Genomic DNA, 16,502 nt, shown 5'->3' with positions numbered 1-16,502 from the left:
AGAGTGCAGTGGAGGCCGGGATGCTAAATGTCTTCAAGGCAGAGATTGATAAATTCTTGATGTCACAAGGAATTAAGGGCTACTGGCAGAATGCGGGTAAGTGGAGTTGAAATGCCCATCAGCCATGATTGAATGGCGGAGTGGACTCGATGGGCCGAATGGCCTTACTTCCACTCCTATGTCTTGTGGTCTTAACTGAAGATGTTTTGGCCTAGGACTCTGGCCTCTCTATTTTTGCTCGCTGTCCATCTCTCTCACTTTCATGAGCAAATACTTGCGTGGATATATCTCTCTCTCTCACTCTCACTCTCATGCACACTCTCTTTGTCTCTCTCTCCCTCTCTCTCTGTGTCTCTCTCACACAAACATGGACAGACAGAGTAGCCTATGTGTACACAGACACTCTCTCAGAAGTGCGCATGTGAACACAGGAACACCATCCGTTTCATTACCATTTCCTGAATTTAACTTAAACAGAGTAGATAATTCTTCTGTCTGGCAGCTATTAATTGAACCCAGTTTGGACAACCTCCATCCAACTTAATGAGAGCAGAAATGCCAGAGCATTAGCAACTGGCACTGTTCCTGGGGCCTATCTCCCGCAGATCGTAAGATAAATGTTTCACTTCGCATCAACTCCCAGGCCTCCAGCTATGTTCCAGAGACCTGCTTCTGTGCATCAGGGTATGGATTGAGACAGATTCAGGCTCCACGGTTAAGTGGCCTGCTGACACCCATTCATGGATAATATATGATGATTTGATTGAAATACTAGGAGAGCTGCCAGAACTCCTGGAACTAGTACCACCAGAGTAGCAGCAGAAACTCAAAAGCCTTCTTAAAATCCATTGGCCTGTGAGTAAGAACATCCATCCTTAAAGTCTGTCATCAAAAGAGTCTCCCTGGTATCTCACACAATTACTGTAGTTATTTCTGAGGCAATTATGACAAAGATACCCAGTATTTGCAGTAGATTAGATTACTTACAGTGTGGAAATAGGCCCTTCGGCCCAACAAGTCCACACCGACCCTCCGAAGAGCTACCCATCCATTTACCCCTTCACCTAACACTACGTGCAATTTAGTATGGCCAATCCACCATAACCTGCACATTTTTTGGATTGTGGGAGGAAACCCACACAGATCTGGGGAAAATATGCAAACTCCACACACAGTTGCCTGAGGTGGGAATTGAACCTGGGTCTCTGGCGCTGTGAGGCAGCAGTGCTGACCACTGTGCCACTGTTATGCTTTGGTTCAGAGGGCTGCATTGCACCTGATGCCCTCCGTGCACTTTATTCCTAGTGCACTTTTTATAGTTAGTGGGCTGTCTTCGACACCCTTTTGTGTTCCTGCAGAGTTTAAGAGACAGTGAGGATTGAAGATGCTGGAGATCAGAGTCAGAAAGTGTGGTGCTGGAAAAGCGCAGCCAGTCAGTCCGAGGAACAGGGGAGTTGACGTTTTGAGCATAAGCTTTTCATCAGGAATGAGGTTGTTAGAAACGCCCTGACAAGTGGGGACTGTTTCTGCCTTTATTATGTAGCAATGTTCCTAATGAGTGTTTTCTCTCTCTCTCTCTCAAGATTCCAGAGAGTCAGGAAGCTTGTGTTTCTGCTTCCGCTGGCTCCTCATCTGGTTTAAGCGAGAGTTCTCATTCCCAGATATACTGCGGCTCTGGGAGGTGAGTGCTGTCTGCCTGCATCTCTTACGTTTATGAAGTGTGACTAGCTGTGTGGAAAATCATCACGTTGTACAGTTCTACTGTGATCAGCCTTCATCTTATTGAACAGCAGAGTCGGCTCAAGGGGCTGAATGGCCACCTTTTGCTCCGATTTTTATATGTTTCTGTCATGATTATATTCCTTTGAGGCTGTCTTTAAACGAGAGAAATATTCTAAAATATTAACAAGGTTGCATGTATATGAAGATCATTTTCAAAGACTGTCAAAGTTTTTCTGCTGTTTCCCACTGCCGGTTACACATGCCCCCCTGGAGCAAGGCTTCATGTAAACTATTACCATCAGTGGCATTTAATTAGGGAGAATAGTCATCATAATTTTGGAACAGATCACTGTTGGGTGCAACAGTGAAGAGGTGAGGGGTTTACAGTGAGCTACATCAGTGCCACAGGCCAAGGTGTGGTCTACCAGTTGCAGGAAGTTAGGTGGTGTGCACTGCAGTGCGGGAATGGTCTGTGCTGACCAAAACAAAGTGTGGCAGGGAGAGGGAGGCAGGGAGCAGCAATACTGTTCCCTCTGTGAACCCGTTTCTATATTTGTCTCATCTGATGAGTTCTGTTCCCTTGTTCTCGCCACCAGGTTCTGTGGACGGGCCAGCCGTGCCCAAATTTCCACCTGCTAGTCTGTTGTGCCATCCTGGACTCCGAGCGCGATGCCCTGATGAATCCCAACTACGGCTTCAATGAGATACTCAAGGTAAAAATAAATCAACCAGTAAGCTGTGAAATTACCTTCATCTAAAACTACATCTCAATTTGGTCTCCATCTGTTGAGCGCTCCAGTGAGTAGAGCGCTCTGTTATCACCCCTTCAGGCTTCTGTCATCAGAGTCGCTTTCCTGTATGTCCTAAGATGATTGTTGTTACTATCTCAAGCCCAGCAATATCAGGTCCAAGACTGTCCCACAATGGGAGGTCGAAGACCATGTTCAGTTTCAGTGTAAATAGTTAAAAGTTGCAGTGACTTCAGTTCATTGGTCCTTGATGGCTCTTTGCTGTGGGAGAGGTATATGTGTGTGTGTGGTGGTTTGTTTGTTTGTCGGTGTGTGTATAACAGGCAGTAGACATAAATGGGTCTTTTTTTATGTTGGCAAGATGTAACAATTAATGTGCCATGGAGACCAGCGCTGGGACATCAACTGTCTGCATTTTATGTAACTGACTCGGATGAAAGGACAGAGCAATGGTTGCCAAATTTGTTGACTTCACAAAGATAGGTGGGATCTGAGGTGTGAAGAGGACATAAGGATACTACAGATAGAGTCAGTGAGTCGGCAAAAATCCGGACAAATGATGTTTTGATGGAGGAAAATGTGAAATTGTCTCTCTGTTTTGGCACGTAGGAAGAGCAGAGAGCATATTATTTACATAAGTGTCTGATTGTAGAGTTTGGGATACAGGGATCCATGTGTCCTCTTCTACACAAATCAAAAAAGGTTAATCTGCAAGTACAGAAAGTAACTAGGAAAGTTAACAAACTGTTAATATGTCCTGAGTGCAACTGAATGCAAAAGAATTTGTTGTTCGGTTATCCATGTACTGGCAAGGCAGCATCTGAAGTACTTGCGCAATAACTGGCTATCTCATTTCAGAGAGGTTGCAAGTGCATTGGAGGGAATTCAGAGAGGTTTTATCAGATTAATAATGGGACTGGGCAGGTTGTCTTACGAGAAAAGTTTGGGGATCTTGAGAAGTTGGAAGTGGTTAGGATATTTCCTCTTAGTGGAGAATATAGAATTGGGTGTTACTGAGATCATCACTCGAAAACAGAGATGAGGTGAAAGTTTCTCTGAAAGTCATGAGTCTTTGGAATTGGTCCTGTAAAAGTGGAGGAAACAGACATTGAATATGTTGAAGGTAGAGGTAGGTCGATTCTTGTTAAGCAATGGGCTGAAATGTAATTGGAGTAAACATGAGGTTACAGTCCATTCAGCTGAATTCTTACTGAATGGCAGAGCAGGCTCAAAGGATTGTGGTCTACTCCAGCTTCTAATTTGTATGTTCAGTTGCTAACGCCATCCAATAGTACAGGTAATATTATTGGTTGACTTTTACCAGTGTGCTTCAGTCTGTCCATTGGCAGTCGGACAATTCGAAGTCGCATAACACCAGGTTATAGTCCCAATAAGTTTGTTTATTTGAAATCACAAGCTTTCAGAGCACTGCTGGTGTCGTGTGACTTCTGACTTTGTCCACCCCAGTCCAACACTGGCACCTCCATGTCATCGGCAGTCGGAGCGTTGGAAGATGCTGTTGCCTCATTGCCAGGTCTCTGCTACTGCCGCTTGTGTTCTGCGCAGTAGGCATGCGTCTCCTTTCACCTCGTGCCCTGTCCATTGGCCAACGTACGCACTCTGATTCGGAGATCTGAGCTCCTGTCTTGCTCTCTTGCAGCACATCAACGAGCTGACCATGAGGTTGAATGTGGAGGACGTGCTGTGCAAAGCCGAAGCCATCTACCTCCAGCTTGCAGCCTGTCCGGTGAGTCTGAACCCAACCCCTTCCCGCCGCCCCCCACCCAGCCCCATATCCCATGAGTCTGCGACCCCCCACCCCCTGTTTGGTGAGTCTGAACTTCCCTGCAGCAACCCCAGAGCTGCACTGCTGAGTGACCTGCCTTTGCTATGGGACAGTCACCTACAGATCAATCCTGAGCATCCAAGTGGCAGAGTGAAGCTCAATGTTTCCCAGTCTCCAGCAGGGGCCAGGACTGACAGAAAGGCTGTTTATTGTGCTGAACAAAATATAGAGGGGAGAGGATGCTAACCATGAGGGTCATTTTATTGCCCCAGTTTCTTGGTGCAGTTCTAAATCATTAAGATTTTTTTATTTTTAAATTTTCGGGATCACTGTCATAGAGTCATAGAGATGTACAGCATGGAAACGGACCCTTTGGTCCAACTCAACCTTGCCAACCAAATATCCTAAACTGACCTAATCCCGTTGCCAGCACTTGGCCCATATCCCTCTTAAGCCCTTCCCATTCATATACCCATCCAGATGCCTTTTAAATGTTGTAATTGTACCAGCCTCCACCACTTCTGCTAGCAGCTCATTCCATACATGTACCACCGTCTGTGTGAAAAACATTGCCGCTTAGGTCCCTTTTATATCTTTCCCCTCTCACCTTAAACCTACGCCCTCTATTTTTGGACTGCCCTACCCTGGATGTAATTTTGCTCACCTGAGCTGGAAGGTTCATTTTCAGATGTTTCGTCACCATACTAGGTAACATCATCAGTGAGCTTCTGATGAAGCACTGGTGTTAATGACCCGCTTTCTATTTATGTGTTCAAGTTTCCTTGGGTCGGTGATGTCATTTCCTGTAGTGATGTCTGTTCCTGTCACTTCCCTACCCTATGGAAAAGACATTGACTATTCACCCAGTCCTTGCCCCTCATGATTATTCTAAACTTCTGTGAGGTTTCAAGGCAGACATCTGTTGCCTGTGGCTGTTTGCCCTTGAGCTGAGAGGGTTACTGGGCTATTTCAGGTGGCCAGTAAGAGCCAATCACACTAGGATCTGGAGACTATGCTGGGTAAGGACAGTAGATTTCCCACCCCAAAACCGTTAGTGAACCAGATGGATTTTTACAACAATGGATATGGTCAATAGTGCTAAGGTTTACTGTAATTTCCACATTCTTTTGAGGAATAAATTAAAGTTTTGTTAATTCATTTAAATTCCACCAGATGTTATGATGGGATTTGAACCTATGATCCTCCGTACATTAAGTCTAGGTTTGAGCGTCGATTTTCCTGCTCCTCAGATGCTGCCTGACCTGCTATGCTTTTCAGCAACACACTCTCTATCCTGAATTATTAATCCAGTGACATTCCAATAATGCCACCAAACTAAATAGCTGAGCTAAGCACTGGAAACTGGGACAGAAACCTTTTTCAATAAAAGTTAAATTAATATGAGAAGATTTGGAAAATAAAGGATTTTAAATATTGAAATTGAAATTAAAAATCTCCTGTAAATTAACAGCAACCCCATTAACCTCAAAGTCACAGTATGTTTAAGGTGAGAGGGGAGCAATATAAAAGGGTCCAGAGAGGCAGTTTTTTCACACAAGGTGATTAGTGTCTGGAACAGGCTACCAGGGAGAGTGGTGAAAATGGGTACGATTTCATTATTTAAGAAACGTTTGAACCAATACATGGAAGGCGTGGGAATTGCAGGATGTGGACCAACTGCAGACAAGTGGGACTAGATTAAATTTTGAAAACTGAGCATAGGCAAGTTGGGCCAAAGGGCCAGTTTCCATGACGTAGACCTCCATGACTCTATCTTGGGTCTGCGCTCTGATGAGAAGAAATGGGTTTGGGCAGAAGTTGAAATAGAGAATAGGGTGCAGGTATGGAAAGGTATAATGGGGCACAGTTGTGAAATGCTCACACGTGATAGTCGTCCACAGACGTGGAGAGCTGATCATTGTGTTTCCTCTGTTCGAACAGCAGCTACAACAGAGTGTGCAACAAATCCTGGGCCTGGTGGAGGACACTACCCCCAGCGGCAGCACTAGCTCTGGCACCGGCAGCTCCCCGCAAGCCCTGTCCCCCAGCCAGACGCATGAGTCGGAGCTTACAGACAGCGCCTCTCACAGCCTGCCCGATAGCAGCATTGAGATTTTACACACAGAGGATGGTACCATTGAGTCGAGCCAAAGCCCATAAGTGATGGTGGCAGGGCTGCTTAATAGGAAAGTGTGGGGGGGTGTGTGCTGACCAAGATCTCAAACAAGGACATTTAAAACACTTTCACCAAAGCCTTGAGCAACAATGCGGCAGCAGCTTTGGAACTGGGACAAAATTCATCCATGTAATCCTGTAATTTCCTTTCTTCACTGACCAAACTTTAATCTGGATAGTTGTAACTGAGCACAGTGGTTGCTTCAGTTCCCAATTCCTGTTCAAATTCTTGGGGGGGGACGAAAAAGCTGAAAAATCCTTCGGGATTGGTTGCTGCTTTCGGTTTAGAATGAGTATTATTACATTGTAGAGTTCTGATTTTTGTTTTTGGACGAAGAAAACTTTTTTTTCTCTAAGCACTTAAACATGGAGCCCTTTCAAATTGGGAGGGAGGTTGGTTATTTCTGGCAAGGGAGACAGTAAATGAGATGTGGAGCAACTCCTGCTATCATCCCCTCTGGCCTTGTTTGTCATCTGGACAAAGTCAAATCCTTCTCTTTTTCGTCAAAGGTGTGATTACCATTAATGTTAAGGAAAGGATTCAATTGCAGCTCGATGGTGGGCCAAGCAGCAATGTTCAGCCCGTACCCACTGAAGATCTAACAGTGCAATCCTGAATTTCAGTTGACTGGGTTCCCAATGCCTTGGGGCTTCAGCCGTAGTGTTAGTATTTATGTTTGCCTGATTCACCAAAGCCTTTAGTCAGTCAGCACTCTCTCCCGTACTTCCTGTGCAGCCAAACTCTCCTTCAGTTTGGTGCTTGTCTTTATTCGGTGGGTACTAAGTCACCATCAATCGAACCGAATGCGTCCAAACCTAGGTGAGTGACTCAACTGTCCGTCTGGATGCAGTAATCCATCCGTCAGTGATTCTCGGCTGGTGAGGGATCCCCTTGAGCTGGTGATCGGAAAGCCGTTGTGTGACGTCAAGTGGCGTTTTCCTGAGCAGCAGACCTTCTGCGGTCACAACAGCTGACATTAATTTTCATCAGTCTGCCCTGAGGGCAGTAGTGCAGTAGGATCACTCCTGTACAAATCCCCGTAATCTCATTTCCTTTAAAAGACTGTGTGCTTGACTTGATGGATTTGAGTCCAATGGCCATGCCAAGTATAAAGCAAATGGACTAAGACTGTCACTGCTAAGGAAATTCATGATTTTCCTTTTATTCTATTGAATGGAAGCACTTGCCAACCCTCGCACAATTGTATTTCTTTATTCTCTGGAGAGGCATAAGCACGTGAGGAATGGGTTGCAGATCTGTAAGACTGTGCGACAAATGGTAGCTCCCTTGCACTGTGTGGGACGTTTGAATTTATTCTGTGTAACCACAACTGCGTCCTTCAGAGCTGCGGAGGAAATAGAAACGTGCAGACTTTCAGCTGGTCAGCATTAACCACACCAGCACGTTTTCCATTGGTTGGGGGGAGTGGGTGTGGGGGTAGAAATAGATGTTTGTAGAGGAGGGGGGAATGATAGCTAAGGGGAGAGAGGGGAAGGACACACAGTTTTGTGCCTGCAGTGTGTGAAGAGTCAGCGCTGCTGGTGAAGAGCTGGTTAATCCCAGACTTTGTCATCCATTCAGTGGTCTAAGCAACTCGTGAAATAAGAGCCTTATCTTGAGTCACAGCTACCCCAACCCTGCGCTCTCCCTGCTCACGGGCCGGCAAGTCTGTTTCAATCTCCCACGTTCCACTTGGAGATATAAAGGATTCTTGCCATCCGTGTGCCAAAGTGGTCACACACAGTTTGTCGGCATGGCTCAATTGCCAAAGCTTTTCATTCTTGATTCTGACCCCCCCCCCCCCGGCAACCTCCTTCCCTCCTCCCCCACCAAGGCTGACATTCCAGGGTTGTACTGAGAGAGAACACCATTCTGCCAGAGGTGCCCACTTTCTTTCTGACTGTGGGATTAGGCCGAGGCACCACTGGTCCATTCTGATGCATTGCGCATGTTCCCCAGTGACACTCGTTTAACAGTAAGGGAGTTTCTCAAACGTCATAACCAGCATTTGTGCCTCAAGCTAACGGCAGGCAATGCAGATTAACCAGTTATCCACCTGATGACTCTTGCTAATGTACAAAATGTCTGCATATTAATTTGTGTTAGGCTCCACTTCAAAGTAATCAAGTGCTTTGAGATATTTTCAGTAAAATATATATATTAGGTTCCTTTTTCTAGGAAAATATTTTCAGTGAAGCTGGTAGGTTTGGAGTTGAATCCTTAACACCCTCCAAATTGCTTTTGCAAAGGGGACGAACCAAGTTAGTTATACCCAAGGTTCATTTTGTGCCTGTACTTTTAATAGTATGTGACTTTAATCTGTCTGAAAATTGGTCAGAGGATCTTCTTTAGTAGACATTAGTTTTATGTTTAAGAAGTATTTATAAATCAATTTAATCAGAAAATCTGTGTGTTACAAATTGATTTTTCGGTCTTACCATTCAGTTGTAATGGTGAAATGTTAGCTTACAAATTATGCTTGGGTTGGGCAGGGATATGAAGTGTTATGTCTGCCCTCCCCCATCCTTCGGCAGGTTGATGTTCTTTGACCCAGCTCGCTTTCTTAAAAAATACATACACATTCCAGGCCATTCACTTGTCTTGCTGCTGTGCCTGCCCCCAGCACAGACAGCTCCCACATTTTTGTAAAGATATTCAATAGATTACCTCCATCTTGCACAGTTCTTCAATAGGACCCAAAGTGTATTCTTTGGAGGTGGTGTGTTGCATTGGGGTGTGCAAAGTCAGAGGTCACACAACACCAGGTTACAGTTCAATAGGTTTATTTGAAATCAAAAGCTTTCAGAGTGCTATTCCTTCATACCTGATGCTCTGAAAGCTTGTGATTTCAACTGAAAACCTGTAGGACTATAACCTGGTGTCATATGACTTCTGACTTTGTCCACCACTGTCCCACACCGGCACCTCCACGTCATTGGCAGTCGGAGCTTTGAAAGATGCTGTAACCTCACTGCCAGGTCTCTGCTACCGCCGCTTGGACAGTAGAGAAGGGAGGTTTACTCTGTATTTAGCCCATGTTGTACCGACCTGAGGAGTATCCAATACTGGGATAGGGTGCCTCAAGGAGAAGGTTCAGAGATGTTGCTGTGACCAACAAACCAACAGTTTAAACAAATATCGATGGTAATCAGTTATATTTTTGTTGCATCTGACAGCCTGACTTTGACTCCAGCCCTGTAAACTCTGCTTATAATTGGTGGGGGTAGTCCTGTGTGCTGACCTCCATGCCACACCCACAAACATCATCCAAAGATCACCAGGCTGTTGCTATCTCTCGGGGATGGGGGGGAATCTGAAGCTGTCACACACTGTTGAGGCCTTCAGCAAGCTGAATTCTGTAACCTGCTGCACACAATGTTGTTTAACCAGGCTCAGGTTAGCAAAGGGTTAATTCCAGGCTCTCTTTCACTTGTGTACTCAAGCAGCATGATGTTGGACGGAAAGCTGAGCAGTTGTGCAAATGATCAAAGCGAGATTTTTGAGATGCTCTGTGGCAAGTAAAGCCAATTATACAATATAAATATATCTTTGCTCGCTCCACCATACTGTTAATAGCCACTCCCCTGGTATGATTGACAGTAAACCACATGCTGTCTTTTAAATACTGAATTATCATTCCCTACAGCCTCGTGATTTTTCAATTATATCATGGCTGCTCCAAAGACAAGGTACGTCTGAAGCCGTTTTTGCCTTTAAGCAGACATGGTCTTTGTACAGCGAGTGGGCATCACAAACTGTTAGAAAGTAGGAGCAGGAGGAGGCCATTCAGCCCCTCAGCTGTTTCAGCTTCCAATCAATACGTGTCTCTATTCCATAACCCTCAACTTACGCCCAACCAAAATATGTTGACCCGTTTCCTTTATGAAATGTTCGATTGAACCCTCCTCCTCCCCACCCAATCATTTTGCGGGGAGAAAGATAAGATTTCCACAAGTTTTTAAATGGAGATGTGTTTCCTGATTGTTGTAGCGAAGATCACAAGTTTGAAGGTCTCTCTCATTAGAATGCGGCAGTTTGAATTGTGTGCTGGAAAGCACAGGCTCATACCCCGCAGAAGATGGTATTCAGTTCATACCTGGACTGCCTCTTTGAAAAAGCTTTCCAATGGCTCCCCATCATAGCTATTTCCAGCAGTAGAAATGACAGAGAAGGAGCTAAGAGTGTTTGCAGTGACTGTGTGATATTAATGATATTAATTCCAGGATATGAAGCAAACAATACAAAGTACCTCCCAGCAGCTCCGAGTGCTGTCACCTAAACACTCCCTGGCTTGATCAAAGACATTTTGCTTTGCATTATGTTTGTTAATAAGCTGCTCAATATTCATGAGCATACAAATCTTCATTATGGAGCAGACCGCAGCCGCCACACGAGGAGCTTGCTCACGCAGTGCTCCCACATGGAGCTTGTTTTGTTCAGAGTGGGATTCTTGCTCCTTGCAAGGACGCGGCTCTGTTTGTCACATTAAGCAGGATTCACCAATCGGGAGGTTCCTGCATTGTCCATGTGGGCAGCAGAGTAGTAAGAGGCGAGGAATGTCCTTTGACATTAATGAAGTGTGTGGCGGCACTGATTGAAACAACGGACAGTGCAATGTAAGCGCCATCCCAATACAGTTTTATCTTTCCTGAACGACATCTTTTTGTGGGCTGAGCTGTGATGGAATGAGGGTGAGGGTGCCAGCGTTCAATCGCAGTATGTGTTGCCAATGCCAGTTTGGCTGCCAGCTGCCTGGTCATGCCTAGATGGCAGCAGTTGCACGAGACCTCTGTGCTAAAGCCTTCTAGCCCACCCTCCCTTGCCTCACTGTTAGCCACATCCCTCACTGTACAGCTCACTCCACATCTAGAGCAATGGGTGAGTGAGGCGTTGGCGGATGCAGACAGGGCTCTTTTCCGAGTGTGCCTCTGGGTCAATGCATCTGTAATTCATTTCAGGGATACCTCTTGCATGGGTGCTTTAGCACCACTGCGGTGCAAATTGAATAAACTGCATACCAACACACCAATTCCACTTCTGAGTTCAAGCCAGCTGAAAAGATGAATTCCCGCACAGGACCGATCGCTGCCCACCACTAGTGGTGATGTTGGCAATAAACACAGCACTCTTTCATTCACCCAGTGCAGAATCTTCCCATTAGAATTCATCCCTTTCTACAGCAACAATATAAACTGAGGGAAAAGAAAATACATTAACTTCAGCTCCTCCCAACATGTCTGATGCCTCCTCCACTGGGAGGACATGTCCAGGCAATATTGAGAGACTCCTGTAAGTTAGGCTACCCTGGTAGAGCTGGTGTATACCTGCAGGTTGTCAATGATTGACTAACTGGTATCATTTTGTTCTCCACCCCTCCCTGACACAGTGCACACAGTGGCTAGGGGCCAGTGGGGGTTACAGTCCAACATGCGCAGTATCTGATCAGTATTCGGTTCTATGAAGCAAGGTTTGCTGTAGACAAGTGTTTTATACTGGCTGGTACTGTGCTGCAAGGTTCACTTCTGTCTTGAAACTTCTTGTGTGATTCTAAGATGTGCAACTGTAATTTGCTGTATTAAAATACTGACCCAATCACTACCACAGGTGGATGCTGTGTTTTTTCTGTCCCTGTCTCTATGTTGTATCTTTTGCAAAGCCCATGGCTGTCACTCTCCTTCGAGGAACCGTCAATGACACAATTTTTCCGACGTCAGAAATTGGTGTTTGCAATTGAGATGCACTCCGGATTCCCACCCTACCTCACTGATCCCTTCTGTTGGAAACACAGCCGTTCCCTCAGGTCCCTACAATTCCCTAAACTGCATGGTGACCACGGCCTGACACATCTAATCCACGAATCTCTCAACCTTATGAATGGGCTACAGTGTACCCAGCTGGGATGCAAGTCATAAAGCCCTGAGCTTGAGTTGCTCTATTTGGGGACATCTCTTGCACATCGTGATCCAGTGCGGAAGATGTAAATCACAACCTGAGCTCCCCAATCTGAGCTAAATAGAATATGAACCCTTGCTTTTATTTCACCCTTCATTCGACTTAAGTACAGACCAGAAAATTCTTATTATTTATGTTTGACAAATAACCAGAACCCATTATCTAAGGAAGGTATCAAGTTTTTTTAAATTCTAAAAATATTAATTGTCTCTTATTTTAAGTTTTATTTATGCTCTTACCTTAAATCAATATTCTGTCACTAGAGAAATCCCTACCAATTCCTGATATGCTGTTGTGTAATGTCACAATTTAACTTTGTTAGAGGAGCTCCAATGATGGACCCTGTGCTTCTGGGACCTCTCCACTCCCATTCCCCTCACTCCTGAGTCCCACACAGCTCCACCACTGGTCTTTTTTTCTGGGACCTTGCTGCCACTGCTCCTGGGTCCCACCATCAGTGCACAGTAAGTTTCAGATGTTAGTAAGGATCTCCATAGCAACCCAGTACTGACGGAGGGGAACATCCTGCGACTGAGGGCTTCAAAACTCTCTTGTGTCTTCACCAGGGGTCAGTCACTGAAAGACCGTTCGACAAAAAGTTCTGGACCATTTGCCCCATGACTCGGCCAGGTAAGGCTAGGAGGGTCTTTCTCTGATCACGACGTTGGACACTGTGAGTCGGCAGACAATGTACAAAAAACATTGGGAATGCAATGAGACTTACCACGGTGTCCTATGCCTGACCTCTGTAGGGTCTGCTCAGTGACCGCGCTAATAAGGAATATATTTCGGAGAGTGCTGCAGTTTCTCTGCAGTCCTTCCTCCAGGTCAGTGTTGGTTTCCCCATCAGTTTACCCTCTCTGACCTCCAAGTAGCTATTCTTAAGGATCATTGGACCGGAAACGTTAACTCCCGATTCCTCTCCACAGATGCTGCCGGACCTGCTGAGATTTTCCAGCAATTTCTGTTTTTGTCGCAGTCCTTTTCATTGTTCAATAGCACACAACTTGAATATTGCAGACACAAGACCTGTTTTGTTGACGCTTTCTCTTTGACTCATCAGGACAACTCAAAGGTGCTCATTATGCGCGCTGTACATTGCGGAGATTGGCAGGTAACATCAAACAGCACACCTCCAGCAGTTTGCCACACTCTAGGAACTATCCATACCCAACTGTTGGTGCTTGTAAAACTCAAACCTCAGAGTTCAGCATTTGATGTGATTTAATGATTGGGTGGTAGTCCCTAAATAATCCAGAGTGTATAAGCTACACTGGCAATCACTTTCGGATTGTCAGTCAGGCTTGCAGTGTGGTGCGCTTGAACGTACTAATTTCTGGAGCCCGGCTCTTTACTGCCACAAAAAGCATATAGGCAGACTGAACCAGTTTCAATCAAACAAATTAGATCGCAGCCCTTCTCCCATTCATTTCTCAAGGCAGTGCCTTCACCAATCAGAGTTGAAAGTTTAAGCAAAGACTGGCTGTTAACAGTCAGTCATCATCTAGCTGGTGCATTCTCTGTGGCAATGCCTCGACCAAGATCAGTCCACAGGCCAATCAGCCAGCTCTCATCTAGGCTAATGATTTCCTTTTACGTTGGTATTTATTGTAAATTGTCCTGGTGACCACTTTTTTTTCCTCTGGGCTACTAACTATTCTTTACGTGTGTATATTGACCTTAAACGAGCAAATTAATCATCACTGTTGTCCACGGTTCATGTGCACTCACTTCTACAGATAAATGATTGCGATGTGTATGCATCCACATTTGTCACATATACATCTATGCAGACACATTTCCTGCAGGTGTTTAAAATGTTTTTGTGCAACATTGATGTTTAATATCTGTGTGTCTAAGATAGCATATGAAAGCATAGTTCATACCATTTTAACACAGCAGCAGCACGGTGGCTCAGTGGTTAGAACTGCTGCCTTCCAGCGCCAGGGACCAGTGTTTGATTCCACCCTCGGGCAACTGTCTTGCGTGAAGTTTGCACATTCTTCCCCGTTTCTGCTGGGCACTGCAGTTTCTCCCACAATTCAAAGATGTGCAGGGTTAGGTGATGCTACCCAGGCAGTAGTGCTAACCCCTATTGCCCCCCCCCCAAGTTGCTACCTGACTGGCTGGTGTTGCAAGTGAGATCCCAGTACTCCTCTTGCCTATTGGAAGTAAGAAATCCCTCCCAAGCAGCCCTGTGGGAACACCTCCAACACTGGGTGCAGCAGGTCAATGGATAAGTCGTATTTCTACTTTCTCGAGGACAATTAGGGACTGAAAATAAATGTAATTCTGCATCCTGGCAATGATCTTTTTTTTTTCAAACAGAAACATTATTTCATGCACAGCAAGATCCCATAACAAACAAATACATGGCTGGCTAGTGTGGATGTTTATAGTGGAGATATTTGGGTAGCCAATCAAAACACTGTCAGGAATATAAATGCTGGAGAGCCTCAGCAGACATAGCACTGCCCATGCAGAGAAAGCAGCATTAAGGTTGCGGGTCTGGTCACCCTCCTTTAGATCTGGTTCAGAGCCACGCTGCGTCTTTCCTGATAGCTGCTGCCAAACCTGCTGAGTTTCTCCAGCGCCTTTATCGGCTTTTGTTTTAGATTTCCAGCATGCAAAGTTTTTCATTTCTGTTTGAGGAGGAAATGTTGGCCAAGGCCGCATGGCTCCCCCACATGCCAGATCTGGGCAGGGGCACTACACCTCAGTTTAATTCTCAGACAGAGGGCAGCATCTCCAACAATGCAGCACTGACGTGTTGGATGTGTATTGCATGTTTGGGTCTGTAACAGAACCTACGCCCACTGAATCAAGTGAGAGGGTAAGTGGCAGATCCAAGCTGGCTGTGAATAAATCGGAACACTGTCAGGAGGCGGTTCTGACTGTTGTGGGTTAGTGTGTTAAAATTCCAGCTTTGATCCAAATAATGAGGCTGTTGGGATTAGGCCAGGATCCACTCCGAATCAAAGCAGTTTATGTGTCACTATAGATACCAAGCAACCTGCAATTTCTTTTTTTGAAAAGCTGCAAGTGAAATGTAGAATTCCTACAGTGCAGAAGCAGGCCAATCAGCCCATCAATTCCACACCAACCCTCCAATCGTCATTCCACCCAATCCCTGTATTTCCCATGGCTAACCTCCCTAGACTGCGCATCCCTGGACACTATGGGCAATTTCCCATGGCCAAACCACTTAATCCTGTATATCTTTGGACTGTGGGAGGAAGCGAGAGCAAACCTGCACAGACACAGGGAGAATGTGCAAACTCCACAGTCACCCAAGGGTGGAATTGAACCTAGGTCCTTCATACTGTGAGGTAGTGCTAACCACTGAGCCACCACATCACCCATACCACTGTGTATGTCTCGGATTTTGTGAGTTTCATCCCTTTATTGCAAGACCACACGTTGTTTCCATTTACCTGAACATAACAAATAGGAGCAGGAAGAGGATATTTGCCCGAAGCCCCACCATATGCTCCACTGTTCAGTAAGATCATGGCTTATCTGATTGTGGACTCTACTCCACTTTCCTCCCTGTCGCCCCCCAATAATTATTGACCCCCTTTTTACTTGAAAATCTCTCTACCACCACTTTCAAAGAATTCAATGATACGGCCACCATCACCGCTCCCTAGGGAGAGGACTGAAGATTCAGGCCCTGACAGACCCGCTGTGCATTTCCAGTGTTTTCTGTTTTTCTCTATTATTTCAAATTTCCAACATTGTCTTTTTTAAGGATTTGCTGATAGAATGAATTAACATATCTGCCCATATTTACCCAAATGACAGTCACTGCCTGATTATACTCTAAGGAAATCCATTTCGCAACTTGATGAGATGCTGGAACAATACTCGTTTGTGTCTTTCCAATTCTTTTCACCTTTCTTCCTCCTTTTCCTCATCTTATTCCTTTCTTCATCCTCTATCTTTTCTCCCCTTCTATTCCCTCCTTCCCCCCCTCCAGTCCCCCCTCCTACCTTCTCCGTCCACTCCCTCCTCCACTCTTTTCATTCCCTCTCTCCTTCCATCTCTATCCACTGTCTCCTTCCTCCTCTCTCCAGTTCTCCCTCCTTTTATCCCTTTCCACATCCTCCTTCCTTCC

General features: G+C 45.4%; 1 protein-coding gene across 4 annotated transcripts in view; it reads left to right on the top strand.

The window, feature by feature from the left end:
• The window catches only part of tbc1d17 (TBC1 domain family, member 17), a 46,754-nt gene extending 34,723 nt beyond the window's left edge, over nucleotides 1–12,031 (top strand). For all 4 annotated transcript variants that reach the window (XM_043679538.1, XM_043679539.1, XM_043679537.1 and 1 more), the window contains 4 exons: nucleotides 1,584–1,681; nucleotides 2,319–2,435; nucleotides 4,132–4,218; nucleotides 6,199–12,031. In XM_043679538.1, the coding sequence (XP_043535473.1) occupies nucleotides 1,584–1,681; nucleotides 2,319–2,435; nucleotides 4,132–4,218; nucleotides 6,199–6,417 (521 nt within the window). In that variant the 3' untranslated portion in view covers nucleotides 6,418–12,031. The remainder of the gene's footprint in view (nucleotides 1–1,583; nucleotides 1,682–2,318; nucleotides 2,436–4,131; nucleotides 4,219–6,198) is intronic.
• Nucleotides 12,032–16,502: the final 4,471 nt, after the last annotated feature.

Source organism: Chiloscyllium plagiosum, chromosome 39, assembly GCF_004010195.1.
Source record: "Chiloscyllium plagiosum isolate BGI_BamShark_2017 chromosome 39, ASM401019v2, whole genome shotgun sequence".
NCBI classification, from domain to species: domain Eukaryota; kingdom Metazoa; phylum Chordata; class Chondrichthyes; order Orectolobiformes; family Hemiscylliidae; genus Chiloscyllium; species Chiloscyllium plagiosum.
The sequence above is the reverse complement of the archived record's forward strand: the minus strand, read 5'-3'. Positions and strand labels throughout refer to the sequence as shown.